This window comes from Emys orbicularis, chromosome 14 (genome assembly GCF_028017835.1).
Source record: "Emys orbicularis isolate rEmyOrb1 chromosome 14, rEmyOrb1.hap1, whole genome shotgun sequence".
NCBI lineage: Eukaryota > Metazoa > Chordata > Testudines > Emydidae > Emys > Emys orbicularis.
The window spans coordinates 9700929-9724091 of record NC_088696.1 but is presented as its reverse complement, the minus strand read 5'-3'; the positions used below and the strand labels follow the sequence as shown (position 1 = coordinate 9724091).

Sequence of the window (23163 nt, the reverse complement as noted above, 5' to 3'; positions counted from 1 at the left end):
AGGTTTAGGTTGGATATTAGGAAAAACTTTTTCACTAGGAGGATGGTGAAACATTGGAATGGGTTACCTAGGGAGGTGGTGGAATCTCCTTCCTTAGAGGTTTTTAAGGTCAGGCTTGACAAAGCCCTGGCTGGGTTGATTTAGTTGGGGATTGGTCCTGCTTTGAGCAGAGGGTTGGACTAGATGACCTTCTGAGGTCCCTTCCAACCCTGATATTCTATGATTCTATGATGAACTGAAAATCCAATTAGCATCCCAGAGTCCACAACATGAACACACAGGCAAGCTGTTTTCTGAGAACTGCCATACTAGTAACAGCTGATAGATTGTTGTGTGTGTTAAGCAGGGTTGATATGAAAGGAAAACCTGAAAATGGACCTGAATGGTAGGTTTGTTGAGTGCTGGAGGATGCTAAGGTTTTGTGAAGAATGTTTATTACTCAAGAGTGGAGCCTTTCAAAACGGCACAATTCATTACCACATGATGTATGGTATGCACTGTATCAACCCTCAGCTGCTAAGCAAACACATTCATAAACGCACAATGCCCTTCAAGGTAAAGGTCATCACATGTGTAGTTTTCTATTATAATATATGCATCATTCCATTTTGACAAAAAACACTTGTTTTGCTCAATAACCATTGGCTATGGTCATAGTGGACCAATTTTTTAGATCCCCCCCCCCCCCCAGCAGAATACTTGTTATTTAGCTTTTGAGGCTATTTAAGCTGTTTCAGAAATTTACAATAGAAATCCCAAACATTTAGTTCAAAAGCTTTGTGTTTTAATTCTAATCAGTTAACACTGCATTGTTTCTGACACTCTTAGCCAAAATCCCAACCAGATCTGAATGGTTCCTTTTGCTTTCCCAGCTTTTTGTGCCAAAAGACTTTAGTACTGTTATACCCCAGATGCAGAAATAGGCATTGATTGCAGTGAATCCCTGTTGTTACTGTGTCTCTGTGTTCATGGCTGAGATACCAATTCATAACACTGGAACAAAAGCCAGCTGCCACAGAAAGGGAAAGAAATGCCTCTTGCATTGCATGCCTCAGGTTTTTGCTGCACCATGACTTTGAGGTGTGCTCTGTTGAATTTGACATGTCAAGGAAATAGTGGCTGCTGATTCCACAATTTCCCATTTCTGCTGCATAAAAATAAATAAATAAAGAGGAGACATAAAGAAGTGTTGAAGGCAGCAGTGACTTGTCATGAAAGTCATGACGTAACATAATTGAAATATCATTACAGCTATTTCCTCCATACCTTTCTTTTCAGGACAAAATACATAGAGATTGAATCAAATTTTGTGCTGATTTACTCTACTCCCTCATCAAGGAGGGAATTTATTTACTCTACAAAAGGGTTGCTCTTACCTTTTTCTTATAACATCCTATTTATATCTTCTAATACTCAGTTAACAAGGATCTTGCAATTTATTTTATACATGGTATTGTATGTTTCCCTTTGAAGGAAATAGACTGATTCTAAGCAAATATTCACTTCATTAATATCAAATTATGTTTCTTTTTTTCTCCCCTTCACTGCGTTCTTTAGCAAATTTAGCAAATCAGTTGCAGACTACCCAATGAGGGTCACCATATGAATCTCTTGCTTGCATTCAAAACCATTTTGCTTCTAGCCCAGTCCTAGAGAATCTCCCTTGAGACTGAAGTACTAAATTTGCCAGTGGCTTGTTCCAGCAAAAATGCTGATGTAAGCTTTTCTTTTCCTTGCTCCTTGCTTATGTCATGATAATGAACTCATGTACTCCTATCTCTTTGCTCATTCAGCTGCAAGTTGAGATCACTGATGTCAGCGGCAAAAGTATTGAAGGCCCAGTCCTTCTAGATATCATTGTTATTGACCAGAATGACAACAGACCCATCTTCAGGGAAGGACCATACGTTGGACATGTCATGGAAGGGTCACCTACAGGTATGTCTATGTCATTCGTGCTTCTGTAAACTACTGTATGTTTTATAGGCATATACTGCTTTCTGATACACCTCTACCCCGATATAACATGACCCAATATAACACGAATTCGGATATAATGCAGTAAAGCAGCGCTCCGGGGGGGGGGGGGGGCAGCGCACTCCGGTGGATTAACGCAAGTTCGATATAACGTGGTTTCACCTATAATGTGGTAAGATTTTTTGGCTCCCGAGGACAGCGTAATATCGAGGTAGAGGTGTACCTGCACATTTGTTCCATTGCAGAAGGATACTTGCTGACTGTGTGTGATGGGTGTGGCTCATTAACTTCTCCCTGCCTTTTGGGCAGAGGGTAATTGTCTCTGGGATGCTGCAGGGAAACCCTAGAAACAACATAGTTTGAGAAGGATGCTCAGTCTGAGGTTTTGTTATTCTTATCTGAGTTATCAAGAGAGACAAACTGCAGGATGGGATTAAGGTTGGGATTGAATACATCCCATATTGATTGAGTTCAGGTGGGAACTCTACCTGTTCGCATTCAGATTGTCTCCTGGCAGGATTTATTTGCATATGCAATGCCTGTGGTAGGTAAATGACGAGAATAAATAGAATGTGTATTGAAAAATATGCTGATATTGTAGGGCTTGTTGAGATATTGCAACATTGTACATATTTGAACGCTGATCAAATAAAAATACACGGTGTAGACTAGAGCCAGTATGAACATTTTCTGATAATTTCTAATGTAGATTTGATGATGCTCATGTGTGCTTCTCATGGCATTTTCTGTAAAACTAGGGGGTCTTGAAATTTGGCAAGGACATCTGTTCTAACTTGGATACCCAGACTCTCTATCTAAATTCCTCCTGCAGTTACAACTCAATATATTTCTCTTCAGTTCCTGCCCTCAGATGTTGTGCAAAGTTGCTGTGAGTTGTTCAACAGCTGTTGTATTCCAATGCAGAGGTATCCCCACTTCAATTGTGAATGATAATTATATTATTAGAAAATATAAACGAGTTAATTCTGATCTCATTGAAACCTGTGCAGCTAGGGAAAATGCCTGTTAAAATCACTGGAGTGACAGTGGTGTGAGATTAAGATTGGGCCATCCATCTGTATGTCTATATCTATATCTATATATGTATTGATATAGATATGTAGATATATCAAATAAAGAGCTAAATCCTGTATTGGAAGCTGTGGCTGGGTGAAGACTGCAGGATTGTCCTATGTTTTAACAGATTTGGCTATAGTCACACTAGAATCTTTCAGGATGAAGACTGAAATCAAATATATTATACCATTATGAACAATTAACATTTATTTCACTTTTATATAGGGTGTGCTGTGTTTAGTGTGAAATGGGAAAATCATTTTGTACTCCCTCTTTAATGTATTAAACCTTTGGTAAGCCTATATATTAATCTTTGTTCAAACTTTATCATTGGTGGAGCTTTTAGGAATCATCTGACCATATCAGCAATTATATGTACTAGTACATGGTTATGCTTCCCTGCTTGGCTTTGGACTTGAATTGCATTATAAGCTGCTATCCCATAAGATTAACACAGAGAGGTATTAAGATAAATGTGTGATGTTGATTATTGCAATATTTAAAAGCAGGCTAAGAACCAACAGGACAATTTAAAAAATTGGCCAAATTTTCATTCTAACCAGAGATAAATTAGAGTCCTGTTTAGAAGTATAGTATAGTTATCCAAGTGGAAAATCAACTATTTTCTAACATTGTTTTCTGTATAGTTCAGTTTTTAGTGAACTGTAAAGAATCCAAAACAAATCTTCCCGAAAGTTCCTCTTTACTTTCCCCTCCTTCCGCACTCCATTGTAATGGAATTAATGAAACAAGAGTTTCATGGCTATTGACTGCATATGCACAGCTGTCAGAGTTCCTCTGAAATTCCTTTGTACAAACTAATCAATAGTACATAACGGAGTATGACTACCTAATGAGATCGAGTGACCGGTTTCAATGTATTTTTTTTTATTTAAACTGCAATGTAAGCAGTTTCTGAGTATGCATAGTTAAATCTATCATCCACAATGCCTGCTAATGACTTCCATTACTTTCTACGGACAGCTCTCTGCTATTTAGGAGTCACAAGGTTAACAACAACAACAACCCAACATCCTTCACAGTTGATTTCAAACATACAAACCAACAAATCCTTTAAATATTCTGAAAATAGATCAGATGGCAAGGACTCCAGAGCCAGTGGAAGCAAATTTCTGCAAATCCATATTTATAGTATTTTTGGGGGGGGTAGGCGGGGGGGAAAAACAACAACTCCTAGCTTTAAAAATAAGTCCTGAAGATTCTTTTCCCTGAGTTCCTCAGCAAGGGGAAAATAGGATCATTTTTTATTTTATTTTTTCAACTTCCAAAATAAACACAAAAAGTAATTGGTACTGGAGAAACAATTTTATCCACTACACAGGTTACAGTCTGAAAATTATTCTTTCTCAGTGTGCACACTCATCATTAAAGCGCTCGCTTGCATCAGGGTGTGATGTTCTAGGAATATGTATCTTTAGCACACCCTGCAGGTTATCTGTCTGTGTGCAGTTTAGCCCTCTGTCTGAGACGTTTCTAAGTCCAACCCTTTTGGGGACAACAAAAGCTCAAACTGATAATCATAGTCTCTTAACAAATCTACCTTTGTCTGGGCTCCATCTTCAATTTCCTTCAGCTACTCCAGATTTTTATCCCCCAGTTCTGATGTTGAGCACTGGCCTCTCAGAATGAGTCTTGCTGAAGTCTCTGCTCATATGCAGACTCCGGCTCTGGCAATTTTACGGGAGTCCCTCTTCTCCCTGTGGTTCCTCCCTTCAGAGTGCACTCTTTCCTCTTTCATAGGGCCCAGGTGCCCATTAAGTTATCATCTGATGTCTCCAACTCCTGACCCTCTGGCTCAGGAGCAGCTAATTGGGTACATCTATTGTACCTGTGCCATACTTAATTGATTTATTAACTCCCTTCCAGCCCGTGATAGGGCTTCACTCCATCACACGCTTACTTGGGGAAGATATAACTGCTTTATACTTGCTCGGTGCTAAAACTGAGACATGTTCTGGTTTCTATTAATTCCTACAGTGAAGAACAACAATCAACATGGAAAATATATATTAGTTGGTTTCAAAATATTTAGTGAGTGTGGTGAAAGGGACTATAACTTGGGTTATTAGGAGGAAACTGAGTGAGAGAAAATTTTGGCTAGGCATCAAGGAAAACAACCTGAAAGCTCTTAGGCTGTGGAATAGTCTTCCGTGGGACATTACTGAATCATTTTTGTCTGCAACATTTACATTAAATTAGAATGGCCAATGCACTTATGCGGCAGTTTTATATTGACAGGAAATGGAGCCCATTGTGCTTAGCACTGTACGAATCTGAAACAAAAAGAAGATCCCCACCCTAAGAAGCTTACAATCTAAGTATAAGAGAAGAGAAGGATACGGATGTGGAAATACAAAGATACAATATTGGTTGACAGTGGTCTCTGCACTGCCAATGCCTTACTGCTGTCAAGCTTCTTGAGGGTCATGAGTTAGACTTGGTGTGGAAGACCCCCATGGCCAATCCATCTCCAATCTCATGTTTCTATAATTACTTTCCCCAGCCATTTGAAGTCCTGACGTGCCTTGTTAGCATTTTGTCTTGTCATGTAGGACAAGAGAATGCATTTACTTTTATTTATAGGTTGTGCAGTAATCCCTAATATAAGCATTGAGTGCAGCTTCAGAGCCATGGCAATGCATTTGAACAAGAAATCTTTCAGATCTCAGAGAGAGAGAGAGGAAAAGTAAGGTAACTTACTTGCAAAGAGCTACAAAGGGATCTCACAAAACAAAATGGCAGATGATATTCAATGTTGATAAATGCAAAGTCATGCACATTGGAAAACATATTCCCAACTATACATATAAAATGGTGGGGTCTAAATTAGCTGTTACCACTAAAGAAAGAGAACTTGGAGTCATTGCGGATAGTTCTCTGAAAACATCCACTCGATATGCAGAGGCAGTCAAAAAAGCGAGCAGAATGTTGGGAATCATTAAGAAAGGGATAGATAATAAGACAGAAAATATCATATTTCTTCTATATAAATCCCAGGTACACCCACATCTTGAATACTGTGTGCAGATGTGGTCGCCCCATCTCAAAAAAGATATATTGGAAAAGGTTCAGAAAAGGGCAACAAAAATGATTAGGGGTATGAAATGCCTTCTGTATGAGGAGAGATTAATAAGATTGGGACTGTTCAGCTTTGAGATGACTCCAGAGATGACTAAGGGGGAGGGGATATGATAGAGGTCTATAAAATCATGACTGGTGTGGAGAAAGTAAATAAGGAAGTGTTATTTTCTCCTTCTCATAACACAAGAACTAGGGGTCACCAAATGAAATTAACAGGCAGCAGGTTTAAAACAAACAAAAGGAAGTATTTTTTCACACAATGCACAGTCAACCTTTGGAACTCCTTGCCAGAGGATGTTGTGAAGGCCAAGACTATCACAGGGTTCAAAAAAGAACTAGATAAGTTCATGGAGTATAGGTCCATCAATGGCTATTAGCCAGGATGGGCAGGGATGGTGTCCCTAGCCTCTGCCAAAAGCTGGGAATGGGTGACAGAGGATGGGTCACTTGATGATTACATGTTCTGTTCATTCCTTCTGGGGCACATAGCATTGGCCACTGTCAGAAGACAGGATACTGGGCTAGATGGACCTTTGATCTGACCCAGTATGGCCATTCTTATGTTCTTATATTCACTGTGGGTTTAACTTATCTTTGCCAAAACCTCACATCCCGATGAGAAAACACAGCTCAGTCTAGATGTGTATAAGTGGAAGGCTGTGAAGCATTAGATGTCGTTGAAAACTACCAGAATAAACTAAAATATAACCAAACAGTATGAGGTTGTCAGCCGAAGTGCTGAGTGAGGCAGGTATCCAACAGAGACCACATTAGATGAGTCAGCATTCCCGTGGTGCCCCAGCTCAGTAAATGCACATTTTAAGAGACTGTAACAAATTAGGCTGAGCTCCTGCAGACCCCCTCAATTCAGCGTGTTGCTTTAGCAATCTCTTGGAACCCTGCCTCTTTCAATACACGAACCTTCAGAAACTTTTGAATATGAAGCAAAACTTGCCACGTGCACATGAGCAGTTCCATCTTAACATTAGGGTACAGGTGAGACAAACAACCACCTACCCCACTAATGTTGCTTTAAAAAAAAAAGAAAGAAAAGAACCTGCACTCATTACAAGCCTTTTTCACAAGTGCTAATTCGGTCAAAACCAAGCCAGTTTTCATCCAAGTGTTCCATGGCATTTCTCCTCAGTGAGGTTTATTTCCTTGGCAAATTTGAATGATCAGCCCCTCTCCCTCATTTAGATGCTAAAGATATTCAAAAGAAAGGATGCAAGCATTATTATACTAGCAAACAAAAGCAATGTTTAGGAGCAGGTAAGGTTGCATTGTGACATGACAGGCCAATCCACCTGAAAAGTATGGAAATATGAAGTTAAAGGAAAAGATCTGTGCATTCCTTGACACCTTCAGAATGACAAGAGTGTGCTCCAATATTCCATAAGGCTTTCTTTTTTACTGCTACCTCCAACAGGTACCAAAACACACTGTGTACCCCAACTTAAATTAAACTTGCTGTCTAACCGAAAAAACTCCTATGCTTTTATGTCAATTATATCAACAGATCAGCACATCCAACCGTCACACATTCCATGTATTGGGGAAGGGGCTGCCATTTTTCTTTTGTTGTTCTGACAGAGGAAGGGCTTAGGGATGATCACTTATGCATTAAAGGATGAAGCTTTGATCATGAAGACTAGAACGTATCCAGGTGGGCTTAATCAAAGCTAGAATCCTAAAGCTGATAGAACCATAGAACTTGTCCTCCTTACATAAAACCAGAAGAAAATGAAAGAAGGAAGTCTGCATGCAACCATCTTGGTGTACAGAAGATGAACACCACATTTTGCTCCAGGAAGGTAATGGAGATTGAAGATCAAAATTGAATAGGGTCCATTAGCTCACTTTAAGAGCTATAAGGATATTATTGTACACTACTTCAGGGCAAACTATGGAACTATTAGGTCCAGAAATTTGGAGAGCATGAATGGTGAAGACCTGTTGATGGAGCCACAAGGTCAGAGATCTCAGAATGCCAGCACATAACAAGGCACAGGCAAAAATAATGTGCTGAGTAATATATCTTGCACCCAGACACAATCCTGAAATCTGAGTCAAGGGAACTGATGAGAAAGTGCCAGGCTGACAGTTTATACTGAAAAGGAAAGAGTTAAATATAAATGCAACCTGTCAGGCAAAAATATTATATTGCTTAAAAGTTTTAAAAGTCATGTGAAGTATGAATCTCATACATAGCTGAGTTGATTTGCAAAAGTTTGCATAGCAAGTTTTTGAAAGATCAAAGCAGTTGTGGAAATAGGATTAGTATAATTGGTTTTAAAGTACATAAGAGTTGTATCTGTATTTTCAACTTTATGGGTCAATTCAAGAGGAAAAAGGAATTGCAATGTGTTAAACTATTGTTGCGTATCACAAGTGGAATTCAGTAAACAAAAAGGTGTATTAAATACTCAACTGAAAGGCTGTAGAGAAGAGAGATGTGGACAAGACTTGGTGAAGAAGGATTGGGGAGTTGATTTACAATGAGAAGACTGGCATCTATTATGGAGTGTAGTATAATATAGTTGGTTTTATGTGATAATAAGGACAAACACACCTTGTTATGCTGTGCCTGAATTGAAGGCAAGACAAGGCTTCCAAGTATGATATATTTAAACTAGAAGTTTATATGTATTTTTATTTGTTTAGTATGACTATGCACTGATAATGTCTGGGGATTGGTCCTGCTTTGAGCAGGGGGTTGGACTAGATGACCTCCTGATTTTCTATGATTCTGTGTTAAAGAGTTGCCATGCTTAATCCCAGAAGTGGCTGTATTTTAGTGGGGCATGAAGTGATTCCTGTGTAATGAAGGCCACATTTTCAAATGGACCTCAATCTGGCCTCCATGTTTTTGGTATTGGCAGAGCAGAAGGAGTGCAATTTTGTCCTTACTAATAATTGCACTTTCTATTTTGAACCCACAGTGCATTATGGACACAAACAGCTGGTTAGGCCTCTACAATGTTAATGTCTTCATCTTACCGAAGAGCAAAAAATTGGGTCCAGTTATTTGTGAATGCAAAATTGTGCATACATTAAATGGAAGCCACTTCTGAAAACCTGAGCCAGAGCTTATAATTTAGTTTGTAATGTGCATTAGGATCTTTTGGATGAAAGGTGCTATACACGTATATTTCCCTATGAATTTTTCTTGCATGGAATTAATTTGTAACATAAGATACCTGTGGTGTTGTGCAGAATGGTGATTTTCTTGGGACTAGCCAACTGTCAAAATCTCACAAAAACAATCCTAAAAGTCATAGCAAACTTGGCTTCCATTAGAAGTGTCCAATCCTGGACATATTGCAAGTTTGGTGGTTGCCTGTTCAGGATAATCTGTACTTGAAAAATAATCTTTGTTCAGTTGTTTTGTTTTAATGTTGATTTCTAGTTCTCGTAGAACTGTCCCTAGTTCCCGTAAAAGACTGAGTGTATGTAACATTAGCATTCAATATATGGGCCTGATCCACTGATATCAATGGGAGTCTTTCCACTGACTTCAATAGGCTTTGGATCAAGCTCAGCATACTTTATACTGCTATAAAGTATAGTGTACTTTATACTAAAGTAATCTTTTTTCCATATTGCGACCTTGTGTTACAACAGGGAAAAGTTTTGAGGTCCTCTTCCCATGAGACCCTGCCCCATGCACCCATTAAGAAAGGAGCACATCCATTACCACCCTAGACCTGGTCACAAGCCACCAGATTGAGAACCCACTTGCTATGGCAAAACCTAGGTCAATAGCCTTATGGATTGTAGGAGAGTGGTCATCTGGAAATTTCTGACAATTTCCAGCTGATGAAAAATTTATTTTTCCCCCACTTTGGGCTGGTTAAATGAACTTAGCTGACATCTCATTTCATTCGCTGGAAGCATTTAGCAGAAATGATTCTGAACACATTTGACTTGATTATGCAACTTGTAACAATATGTTACAAGCCCAGTGGGTTAAAAGCCTAACCACAGAGGTGGGAGAAATTGCTTGTGAATTGCATTAAAAACAGCAACTTGTTTTCCATGAAGCACAGTAGCCTGAATACATTGCATTCCAACTGAGGAGCCCTAAAGCAGAACTGATAGAAGATGTCTGTAAATAATTATTGGAAATAAAGGGACATTTAAAGTGGCACACAGAACAACGTTAAGCACAATAGCATAGAGGAACGTTCAATATCTTAAAATAATCATTTGTAAAAATGGATAAGGCATGAGGAAGGATTTAGATCACTGAGCATGTATTATTGATAGCCACATGCTATAGAATTGTATGTTGCTGTCATTCAGACAAATGAAAATTGGGTTATAGAGATAGTTTCCTCTTATCAAATACAGCATGCAAGGCTGCCTTTTTTTCAGTTAGCCTAATAACAACAACAAAGCTGGTGGAGAAATGAATATAAATGAGATTGCCTATGGAAGATGAAAATCAAAAGACATTTGCAAAGGTAAACTGCATGAAGATATATCTGGAGAAGTTGGCAGAATAAGTTATACAATTTTTCCCCCCCGTACACATGTTGCAGTGATATTTGTTTGATGTATGTCTCAAGGATTATAATAATATTTTCCCCCCAGTGTATTTCTTTTTACTTTGTGATCATTGCTGATGTGCAGAAAAAAACCAGGACGACTTAAGCTTTAAAATGACTAAAATTGCATTGAATTTGGTGAGCTCCGCAGGCTTGCTTCTTGCCTGTGACTTGTGATTCCAACAACCTGGAGAAAAACTACAGGGGTTCTCTTAAGAGCGTTCCTGCAGCCAGCTGATAGAAAAGACACAATTTTAATAAAGAACTTCCAGCAGAGGAGAACATTCAAGGATTATGTTTCTTTACGACTAGGTGAAACCAGGAAAAAGTGGAATCAGGTATTTTGATTCTTCTTCCACCAGTGTCAAGACCACATTTTTCTTTCTTTCATGCATTCTTTCAATCACAGAAGTTACTAACATTCTGCACAAATGGATTGCAGAGTTTTACGGCATTTCCGTTGTATTTTGAAAATAAATAAATTCCTCCTGGAAGACTGAAATAATGGAAGGGTTCTCGATTTCAGACCCCAAACCACACAAACTCGGCACAAGAGGGAGATATTCACACCAAGCACAGGACTGTGCAACTCTTAAATCCACAAAATAGGGCTCAAGTGAGAATTAAGTGGCACATACTCCTTATGCTGGTTCTCTGCTTTGGGGATAACTTCACTCCAAATGAGACTGGGAAATCTGCAATTTTTTTGTGATACACATTTATGGAAAATATTCAGTCATTTTTGGTGAGAGGCAAACTTACTCTGTGAAAACATTTCACTGAACAGAATATTGCCTACAACCAAGTATATTGGTGTCAGTAATTTTAAAACCATTTTGAATAGCGTGTGATGGGGTTTACTAAACCCCACACGGGACAACAGGGGGTCAATGAGCTCAGGTCCGGGCTCAGGCAACTCTGCACCGCCACACCTGCAAGACATGAACAGGCTGCAGAAGGAGCTTAAAAGGAAGCAGAACAGCACTCTTGTTGGCAGATCAGGGGAGAGAACAGACCTTCAGCCCTCAGCTCCTGAGGAAAGAGCTGACTGAAGGCAAGAGCTTCCCAGACAACCACTGCCTGAAGACCCCTCCCTGAGAGAAGTGAGGGCCAGATTCTGACACATCCTGAATCATTCCCCTCTGTTTCTTCTTAACTCCATTTATTTGTGTTAATTCCCTTTGCTTTCTGTTCATGAACTACCCCAGAATGAGACAGACTTTGAAGTAACCTGGGTGGAGGGTCAAATCGCAGAAAGAGGCAGGTTACCACAGAGGCAGAGCAGCCATTGTCAGGAGACACCCAGCAAGGAGAGATCTGCTATGCCATACTTTGCCACAGGGAGGCACCAGCAGTAAGTCAACACCTTCACAATAGCTAGTTCTTGACCATAATGGGAGAACAAAATACGAAACAGATGAATCAAGAACTGAAGAAAATATAAATGAAGCAATAAGAAACATTGTTGGTACGTCTTAAACTGGCATTTTAAGGAAATTACACAATGCAAGTATTGCTGATACTAATGATGGTCTTATATTAAAACAATTAAAGAACAAGTTGAAGACAACATCAAAAGCAATTTTCTGTGTTTAACACTTTATAATGCAAATCAAATTGTTATGAATTCTTTTGATGTGACTTGTGATACGGTGAATCACAATGAATACTTGTAGGGGTTCACGAAAATGACAGGAGTATTTCCAATGGATTTCCAAAGGAAGATTCCAAAAAGGTAGATTTAATTTTCATAAGTAATGTAGAAGTTTGCACCTTGGTATTCCACTGTAGGAATATATTGTATGATGAAGGATTGTTGCTAAATATAGTGAGATAGTGAAAAATAAAATATTGCTCTTGGAAATAAATTGCATTTGTAAGATTCTAACCATGTTGTAAATAGAATCATTGATTCTGTCCATCTACATATGTTGGTCCCAATTTAAAAGGTCATGTTCTGCCAACACCCAGAAGCGAAAAGTGTGATTCTCTTCTCACTTTTCCTGTTTCACATTAATTTAACCCTAATGACTTCAGTGGAGCTGCTCCTGGGTTTATACTGGTGTAAGTGAAAGAATCATCAAACCCCAACAATTGTATTTTATTTGTTCTTTTTGCCAGATGAGGATTGTAAAGAACACAATTTTGCCTTGTATAATATATCTGTCTGTCCCAGAGCTTCTTAAGAGGGCACAAATTTTGGAAAGCAGATAGGCTATCAGGACCAGACAGCTTGTTTTCACCTAGGACTAACAATATTTCTGAAAAAGTGCAACCTACAGTAGAATCTCTCTTATATGGGGCTTTACCAGTTTTAGATTTCTAAGGTATCTTAACAGATGCCAGTCAGTATCTGCTCAGACAAATATAAGAGCTGCCCAGGCCCCAAACATTTGTAATGCTGATATTTTGGTTTTCAAATACAGGTGCCAACCAGAAGCCAATAGAATAATCACAGAGGACTGTTTCAATAGTTGGAGGACTCTATCTCTCAGGAGATATTAGAGATTGTATATATTTATTATTATTATTATTACATCATGCCTTTTTTAAACAAACAGCCTTTACAACATACCAGGTCTCTAAGCATAAAAAAGGGGAATGCTGCTGTCTAAAATACCTATGAGGCACCAATAAATCCCGATCACAAACTGACTCTGTAGGTTTGGGTAGTCAGGAGTTTTGTTAAACCCTCTGCAGAATTCCTGCATTTTAGATGCTCAAATGCACTTGTTCTCCTTTGACTTTGCTGAAAATTCTCACAGTGCCTAAGAGTCTCCTGGAGGTCATTGCTCATGATGTCTTGAACTCCTAGTGTGTTCTTGAGTTGCTTATTCAGACCCTTAAGGATCACTTCAAGTGCTCCAACAACCACTGGGTTCGTCTCTGATCTAGTTTTCCTTGATTGTTCCACTTTGTGGCAGAGTTCGTCAGACTTCGCCATCTTCTCCTCCTGTTTCTTTTTTATATATATTTCTGTCTGCTGGTATGGCAGTATCAATTAACATTGTCTTATTTGTCATCTTTCCTACAAAAACAACTTCAGGCCTGTTGGCCTGCACCATTTGGTCTGTGACAATTGCCAGATCCCATAAAATCTTAGCCTCTTCATTCTCTAGAGCGCTTTTAATCTGCTGGTCATAATCCCGCATGGTGCATTTAAATCCATACTTGCCACAGAGGCTCCAATGCAGACACTTGGCGACCTCATTGTGTCTGTTCATATATTCTCTCCGAGCCAGGCTCCTGCGGGCGCTCAGCACGTGCTCCATTGTCTGTCCTTTTTGGAACACAGTCTGCATTCGGGGAGCAGTTCTGTCAGTCAGTTTTGTTTTGAATGTAATTAAGCCTTAAGGATGGTTCTTGTGCACTCGTAATTAGGCTCACTGTGTCTCTTTTGTGGTATCTTTCTAAAGGCCATGAAGTCATTAATCTTCAAACACTAATTATTTTATTATTACTATTCATAATAATAATTATTAACTTGTATTGCAGTAGTGCCTAGTAACATATATCTATTTATGTTACTTTGATGATAAATTCCTCAAGGCAGGGACTGTCTTTTGATGCGTTTGTACAGTGCCTAGAACAATGGTCTGTGGTCCTGGTCTGTGACCTGGGTCCCTAGAAGCAGTCGTATAATAACATCACCCTTTATTCCAAATCTCCAATGAAGTCAAAATAAGTATGTGTGCATATAAATAATATAGGGGGGTGTAACAGCAACTAGGTGGATGTGATATCTGTATAGATACGGAGACCATTCCTGTTTTCTAATCTGGACGTTAGAGTTGGGCAAGACCTGTTAGAGGATCTTGTCCCTAACGAGTGCCCAGCCAAGCCACTGTGTTCAGCCCAGTCCATCTTGAGGAAATTTAAATAATCTCAAGTGTAGCAATTTGCAGCTAAAAGAACTGCTATGTAAAAGACTGGAAGCAGTAATCTGCGGTTCACTCCAGGGTTCAATTATGCTTGGCTCTCCACAGAAATAGGTTAGATTGAGGAAAAGCTCCAGATTGCCTCAGGAGCAGAGGTCAGTATTTGAGGCTGCGTGTAAGAACTGAAGAAATTGCAAAAAGCCCTTTGTTGTTTAACTTTTTTTGTGAATAAATGGTTTGTTTGTGCACTGCACCTAAGCTTAAAATGACCTGTCATCTCCTGCAACTCTACCCCACACAATAATATACCAACAGTAATAGGCACCTGACTTGAACAATGTTAATTGTCCAGGATACAGAACACATGACATTTTTATGCTGTTGCATTTCATGTAGAAAAATAATTTTACTGTAATATACTTCCAGGCATAGAACTATCAAAGCAACAATGTTTAGTTGCTTGGCATATGTTTACATTATACCATTGATTTATTAATTAGAAATAAGCATATTTCTTAATTAAAGAACAAATGAATTTTTAAGGAAGTAGTGGACTCCCTTCTGGGTATTGAAGATCAAGGGCTCAAGTTTGTTTGTATAATTCTGTATCTAATTCTTTGCACAGGGAATTTTATTTATGCATTAGCTCAGCTAGCAGGGATTTTATGTATCTGTTTATGCATCTGTCTGTATGCCCTCTGAGGGGCAGGGTGTGCTTAAAAGATTCAAATGACTTGAACACAAGGGATATCATTCATCCATATAATCAGTTAATTGAAAGGTGCTTCAGCATAGTTTAGACAGTGTCAACGAAAATGAACCTGAAGAAACATATTTACATGCATGACATATTCCAGAATAGGATGGTATCTCGTTCCTTTTTTGATATGCTACTGGCTGTACCAGATCTCACTCTTTTCCTGTTTCTATAGATGTAAATTACAGGTTTTATATTTCGCCTTTCCATCTCCTGTTTGCAGGATGCCAGCCCTGCAGGCTACTTGGTGAGTTGTACTGTAAGTCAGTCGACTGTCAGCTTCCACCCAACTATATTTCTTTTGAGTCCTTTACTGTGCATACGGAGGGTGATAAATCCGAACAGCTTGCAATCATGTGCCATAAATTTATGATCTGATTCAGAGATTGATGAGCTTTGATACGTTAGGTGTGGGTCTAGCCCCTGTGCTGTCCTCCCCCTCAAATGGGTGTAAATCCTACTATTGTGTTGCCAAGTATTATAACAATAGAACATCATTTCCTGTGACAGTAATACTATGGTGCAGTCAGTACTCAAAATGCTCGGTTGAGAAAGGCCTATAAATTGCCAGTGCAGGTGGGATTAGTTTGCCCTAGCATGGGGTGCTAGTATCAATCAACAGAGAGATCCACACTACCTTTATTGTCAGAGAACATGTCTACCTGAATACAAAATGGATCGTTTGAGAATGACGGGATTATTTATTCCTATGCTGGTTACTCTGAATTTTCTAATGTTGTTTTAAAGAGAAAGTGTCAGCTACTTTTAGGATCCAAAATTATGAATGCCTATTTTTTTTTAAAATGGGGTTAGGGGTTCCCCCACCCTCCTTTCTTTTCCCCAAGACTTTTTTTGAAATGTTCATGAGACAGGGGTTTGGTGTACATGAGCTCCTACAGAAAAGTGAATCCAGGTAACAGTCCAGAATTTAGGCATAGAACAGGAGAGTGAAACTGACTGCAAAAGAAAGTAACTGACAAGGTGAAATGAGTAATATGCAAAAAGTAAACAAATGAGCCAAAAAAGGAAAAGTAGATTTTTCAAGTTTGTTTAGGTTAGTTCATTTGTAGTAGTATTCATCCCATAATATTTATAGTATTGTAAAACTAGTGGGACAGATTTGGGGGAAAATGCATGTGCAAAAAGGATTGCTCGTTTTGTCCATGCAATGTATTCATTTGCATGTGCAATTTAGGTGTAGTGAATGTCCATTTGTGTATGAAAATATTCAATTTGTGAACACAATTGTGGCTACTATGTTTGCAAACTAGGTGCAAACACACTTCTGTCTGGTGGCTTTCAACAATTATCCATCAAAGAGAGATGGAAAATAAAATATGCATGCTCTTGTTTGTATGTGTTTTTGAAAATCAAGTCCTTTGTTACCAAGGGAGCACCACTAATTGTGCTTTACACTGCATACCACTGACGAAGATGTCTTCCTTACCTCAAGAATATTGCAAAACAAACTAAAGGCTTAAGCTTCTATTCCTTGCACAGCTACCATTTACACTGAAGTCTGTGTATGTACTGGATTTGCAAAGAATGCAGGATCAGGCTCTGAATCAAGCACAGACGGTAGAGTTCAGAAGACACGGGACAGAAAGGGTGAAGGTGGAATCTCAAAGTGATGCAATTTTTGATTTTATCCATCTATTTTTGGTGGATAATTGTTGAAAGCTGCTGGTAAGAAGTACATTTTAAAGATGCACTTGAAAGACTAGAGAGGGACATTACCGAATGCAATGATTCTGCTTTATGGCAACATAAAACACTGATCGTTATCTAATACAATGTATTAGCTTTACAGCAATGAAATATTCTATCACTGATCACTTTTGTGATTGATATCCAAAGGAAGTCTTACAAGTTGTTAATTAGTTCCAAGTTACACTATGTTTAAAATGTCTTGTAGCGGAAGGAAAAGCCTTTTGGTTTAACTTAAGAGTCAGGAGATCTAGGTTTTCACTCACCTGTGTCACCTTGAGATCTCACTTTAATTTCTCTGACTCAATTTCCCCATCTGTAAAATAAGGGTGTGATTAGAGCTGCTTCTGAGTTTTTTGATTAAATGTGTTTTAGTCAGAAAATGCCATTTTGGCAAAACTGAAATTGTTCATGGAAATGTGCCAGTTTTGATTAAACTTTCATTGGTCACCATTAACCCTTTTAGTGAAGAATGAAGCAAAATAGTCATTAAACATCTCAGCTTTCTTGATGTCATCAGTTATTAGCTCTCCTTCTCCATTAAGTAGAGGACCTATACTTTCCTTTTTGCCTTTCTTGCTTGTCATGTATTTAAAGATCCTCTTCTTAATGCCTTGTTAGGAGTAACTCATTTTGTGCTTTAAACTTTCTGATTTTGTCCCTACATTCTTTTGTACTCCTGTGTAGCAATTTGTTCATGTTACCACTTAATGTAGGCTTCCTATAACATATTTAATGGAAAGTGGTAAATAAGGGCAAAGTGTTAGTGTAGTGATATTATAAATAATATATCTGTTCCAGCTACCTCTGTGTTAGGAGCAAAGACTATTTTGTTGGACATCAAATTTATATATTATTAAAGATCAACAGATGCCTCAAATAAAACATTTAAAGCCTATCTTACGTATAGTTTTCTGAGCAAATTCTTTCTTACTAAGTACTGGGGCTGTACAGAGGACAGTAGTTCTGTTTCACAAAGGTATGCATGATTTCAAATTTTGGCTTTATTCTGAATGGGAACAAACTCCCCAAATGTGGAAATTCTCCAGGAAGGAACAAAAAATCATTTAGACTCTGTCAAAACATTTTATTGTTATTTTATTGTTGTATTTTGTATTGTATGATCATATAATACATTTAAAAATTTCTCTATGAAAAATCATGTCAAAACAAAAAATGAAAAGCTTCGTTCCAAAACCAAAGGAACAGCGAATTTTGACACTGGAACTTTTTTTTTTTTCCAATTTTCTTCGCAAACAAAATTCTGGCAAGAAGCAACCCGATTTTGCAACGCATTTCACTTTCAATAGAACTATACAGTCCCATACTTTAGGGTTCCATCACAGTTTCTCCAACCAGCTCCACCAGGGACATTTAGCTTGATTCTGATTTCATTTACACCTATAGTCTCTATTGACTTTAGTGGATTTATTCTTGGTTTATATTAGTGTAAGTTAGGTCAGAAGCAGCCTATGACTCTGTTTCTTAACAGGCTCCTTATTGTACATGAAATCATAATAACAAATGTACTGTTTTCACAGCATTGTCTTTATAGTGCTAATGATTTCTGATTCTCATGGATTTCCCTAATGGGTTGGCAGCTCTCTTTTAAAGGGAGTTTAGAATTGACAATATTAGTCTATTTAGGTCTAACACTTACTAGCCTTGATGTATATATCAAAGTCAGTATAATGAGACAAAGCGTTACGAGTCTCATTCATGTATAAGAGCCAGTCAGAGAATGTATAAAGGCTCAGATTCTCAGCTGATGTAAATCTTTACTTCAGTGGATCTATGCCTATTTACATCAGCTGATAATTTGGCCCAGAATTACTGTAGTATTGTTCAAAGCATCAGCCACTCATTAGATTTTGAAACTGTTTATTGGTGGAGCAGTATTCAATTGCTCAATCATAACTAACAACCCTTTTTTCTCATGCAATTATGATAACATATGCAAATTTCAAATGTTTCTATATGGATTAATTTCAATGACTGTTTACCAAACAAGAGACAAATAAATTATATATGGACTATCCAATTCTCCGTCGACAAATAGTTACTTAAATCAAGCTGTAGCATATCATTCTGGGGATTTCAGAACACCTGCAATAAAATAACTTACCTTACTAATTCATGGTGTTAGAGCCTTACATCGGGGGTGTCTGCTTCTCAAGGGATTTTCAGATTAAATCACAGATGAAAAGTCTGAGTCATTTATAGAGAAGTGGGCTTGAACACAAGATTAGTAGACAGGAACTCTTAAGTTCTGACTTAGACAAGGGTTTTCTTTATGGCAAAGGCATTTAGCTCCTGAGCATGAGTGTCTCATGTATGCAAACAGGAATGGTAACACTTGTTTACCTACTTCAAATGGGTGTTTTGAGGTCTAATTGCTTATGATCCATGTGGTGCTACGCACTTCAGTTCTCACAGACATTGCCATAGCCGGGTCAGTGCATGGGACACCCCAAGTCAGATTCTTTGGGCCAAATGCTCATTTGGTGTAAATTCGAAAACCTCCATTGCCTACAGTGGAGCAAATATGACACCAGTTGAGGATCTGGCTTGTTATTAAAGCTGGTTGGTAAATATTATTTTTTTCTTCCCTCATTTCAACAAAAATGCAAAAAGAGTTTTCATTAAAAATTTCCAATAAAGAAAAAGCTAGAAAGATTTTGCCTTTCAGTTTTTTATAACGTCAGGGTTTTTTTCTGCAGAAAGCAGAAACTTTGTGGGGGGGAAATCCCAGAATTCCATTTTGAATAAAAAAAAAAAGTAAACAGGACATTTTTGCTCAGCCCTACTCACTATGTTTGTAAAACACTTTGAAAATGGAAAGCACCATCTTTGTGCTACCAGCCATAACAGCCAGGTGTTGTGGTGATTTTGTTACATTAGCCCTGAATATCCCCTTGAGATTCCCACCATGACCAGGAACGTGCTTCTTAATGGGACTCTTAAAGGGGACTTGGCCCCAAATTTAGATTTTTATAAATACAGCCTTTTCTAACCTAAGATCAATAGAACATTTAATTTATTTTTTTAAATATAATTCAGTGGAAATTGTTTTTTAAATAAGTAAATATTCTCCTGCAGTATTTGCAGCTCAAACATTGCAGCATTGTACTAATGCATGGGATCATGATAGAAAAAAAAACCTTAAGTGACTACAATCAAAAGTGAAACTGACCCAGAGTCTATTCTCTCCCCAAGATCTACAGGAAAAGCAGAACATGAACTTAGCATACAGAGTGAAAAAAAATACAGGTTTTAATATCTTTCCATTTTAATTATCAAAGGTATTTAAAACAGAATTGTTCTAATTAATTACATGATTTGATATACAGTACAGACTTTGTCCATACTGTCATATGATTGCTCCTGCATTGAACATACATTGTGGATAATCTTTGAGAGCACTCTAGGGGATAATGTTATCAAGTACACAGTCAAACAGTATTTCTTGGCTTCACTACTTTAGGTTTTAGAAGGCCAGATTATACTTGACCTCAGACTGGGGGTTGATTTTTGCTGAGAGGGGTAAAAGGTGAATTCAGTTTGTCTAACGTTCTTGATTACATATTTTTCAACTTTACTCAAAGATATATTGATTTGCTGCTTCAAGCAGTAATCTATCATCTTATCGTGCCACACAAAACCCTTGGGCTTCGAAACAGTTGCCAGAGCTCAATATATTTGTATAGTTTTATAGTCTGGATTCCATCATGGTAGGTTATCAAAGTCTGTTGAACAAGCATTCCATTAGCTTTCATTAAAGCAAAGGTGCTTGTGCTCTCTTACTTTAAACATCTATGAATGTTGAGGAAGTAATCCTTTAAATGTTATTACTGTATTATTTAATTTGTCTGTCTAACTATATCTTTCCATCCATCCATGTATCCAAAACGTTTGGGAGGCATCTGAAACATTCAGATTAAACGGGTTTGTGATAAACAGGAGAGTTGATATCCTGGAGTGCATTCTTGTCAGGTGACCATTCCTTTTTCCACCTGAGTAGAGTACAATTAAACAAAGTTATGCTGAATTATTGGTGAAATTCATACAGGAGAGTTCTAGCCAGGAAGTCCCATGTAGCAGTGGATCTATTTTGGAGGGAGGGGTAATCTTTGGAGACTGAAGATGAGGCCTAGCATGGAGAAGGTCTTGGAGAAAGCTCCAGTTGCCTCAAACCCATTTGTACAACATGCATGGTGTGCTGGGTTCCGCCTGGGGTGCCACTTAGAACTAGGGTACCACTGAGCTCGCCTGACCCACCAGCCAGGACTCCCTCTCAGACTGTGCTGCTGTGACAAGTTGCTAAACTCTCTAAGCTTGCTTTTTCAATCAGCATACACACACAGGTAGGGACACACCCAGCTGTTGTAACATGCAAACAGGTTTTCTGACCAACCCTTGCATGGTTAGGCTATACAGCTAAGGCACCTCCCTGCTGCTAAGGTACGCATCCCCCTCTGGAGTGTAAACCCAAAATTATACTGTCTTGCACTGCACAGGGAACTGTATAGCGTAAGCTCATAAAATTTGCCCCTCCCTCAATGTGGAGAGAGAGATTCTACAACTTTCTATCCCAAGTTAGAAATTCCACACACGGTTTTAGACAAAACAAAAACAAGTTTATTAACTACAAAAGATAGATTTTAAGTGATTATAAGTGATAGCAAACAGATCAAAGCTGATTACCTTAGTAAATTAACAAAAACTGCAAACTGAGCTTAACACACTAGATAGGATGGATATGAATTAGCAAATTCTCACGCTGAGTGATAAACAGCCTGACAGATTCTTAAGGCACAAGTTGCCTTGGCTTTAGCAGGTTTTCATACACAGGCTAAAAATCCTTCTAGCCTGGGACCATCACTACCCACAGTTCAGTCCTTGCCCCTCAGGTGTTTCCAGGTGAGTTGTTGTAGGAAGAGAGAGGTACCATCATGATATCATGGTCCCCCTTTTATATCTTCTTCCCACTTGCTGGAAAGCTCTTTTGTTGTGACCTGGGTCAAACAGTTCCCATTGTGTAGTGCTATCACTGAGAGGTTTCTATTGTACACAGTTCCTGGGGTTGTCCTTGTGCTTGTGTGCATTTCCTCAGTGAGACATTAACATTGTTTGGCCTTTTTACTGTTGTACCTGAAAGGCTGCTTGTGGGTGTTTTCAACCTCACATAATGTTTCAGTAACACATACATAGCCAAATTTTAATAACTTCACATACGACGATCGCACATACAATCCAATGAGATATTAATGTCTTTTAAATCAAGACTTTTAGAATGATACCTCACAAGGCATACTTTGTACAAAACCTATCCTAATTACATGACAGTGGTGAATATTGTGGTGCCAGGGTGTCATACACGGGGTCCACAAAGTTTCCATGACTTTGACTGTTTTCTGTCCAGAGCTTTCCTTATGAAATTACCTTACTATGGTACTTTCCTTTCATACTGTATTGCATAAAGCTTTAATTAATGATACTTTTTCTTGCAATCAAATGTTAATTGTGCAGTGCCCACAGCATCTTTGCTGGGGATCTTGATGAATAAAAGTATTGATTTATTCCCCCAAATCCCCCATAATGAGTTCTCTCTCTAAGCTCCCACATCACTTTCCCCCTCCTCAAACATTGCTGGAGTGCGGCGCAGGCTATTAAAATATAATCACAGAAATGACATGTCTTTCAATTAAAACACTGTACAATACTGTAAAGTATCAAATCAAAGACTAAATTGCATTTGTGCCTGATCCTGGAAATGCTTATTTCCAAATCCATCGTCTATAAAAATCATTGGCTTCACCGGACATTAGATTGGGTCCTTGCTGTCCAGCATTGCTTGGTAGTTTATGGGATTATTTACAACGGTAATCACTGTGGTTGTTAGCATTTGTAAGATCAGGCCCATAATCCTACAGATTATTCAGGTTAGGTAGTAAGCACCACAATCAGTAGTAAGTGTTTGGAGGATTGGCAGGATTGGACTTTTTATTGGACTGAAGCTGGCATAAGCCTTAAAAGAGAAACTGAGCTGTGTGAACAGTGCTCGCTTTTGGTTTCCTCCCTTGACAGAGAGCAGTTCATCTTCTTAAGGGAGAAA

General features: G+C 38.4%; 1 protein-coding gene across 1 annotated transcript in view; it reads left to right on the top strand.

Annotated features, from left to right (window-relative positions):
• CDH13 (cadherin 13) overlaps window positions 1-23163 on the top strand; it is a 608253-nt gene that overhangs the window by 305849 nt on the left and 279241 nt on the right. Inside the window, exon 5 of the mRNA XM_065416779.1 lies at window positions 1794-1938. Within this exon, the coding sequence (XP_065272851.1) occupies window positions 1794-1938 (145 nt within the window). The remainder of the gene's footprint in view (window positions 1-1793; window positions 1939-23163) is intronic.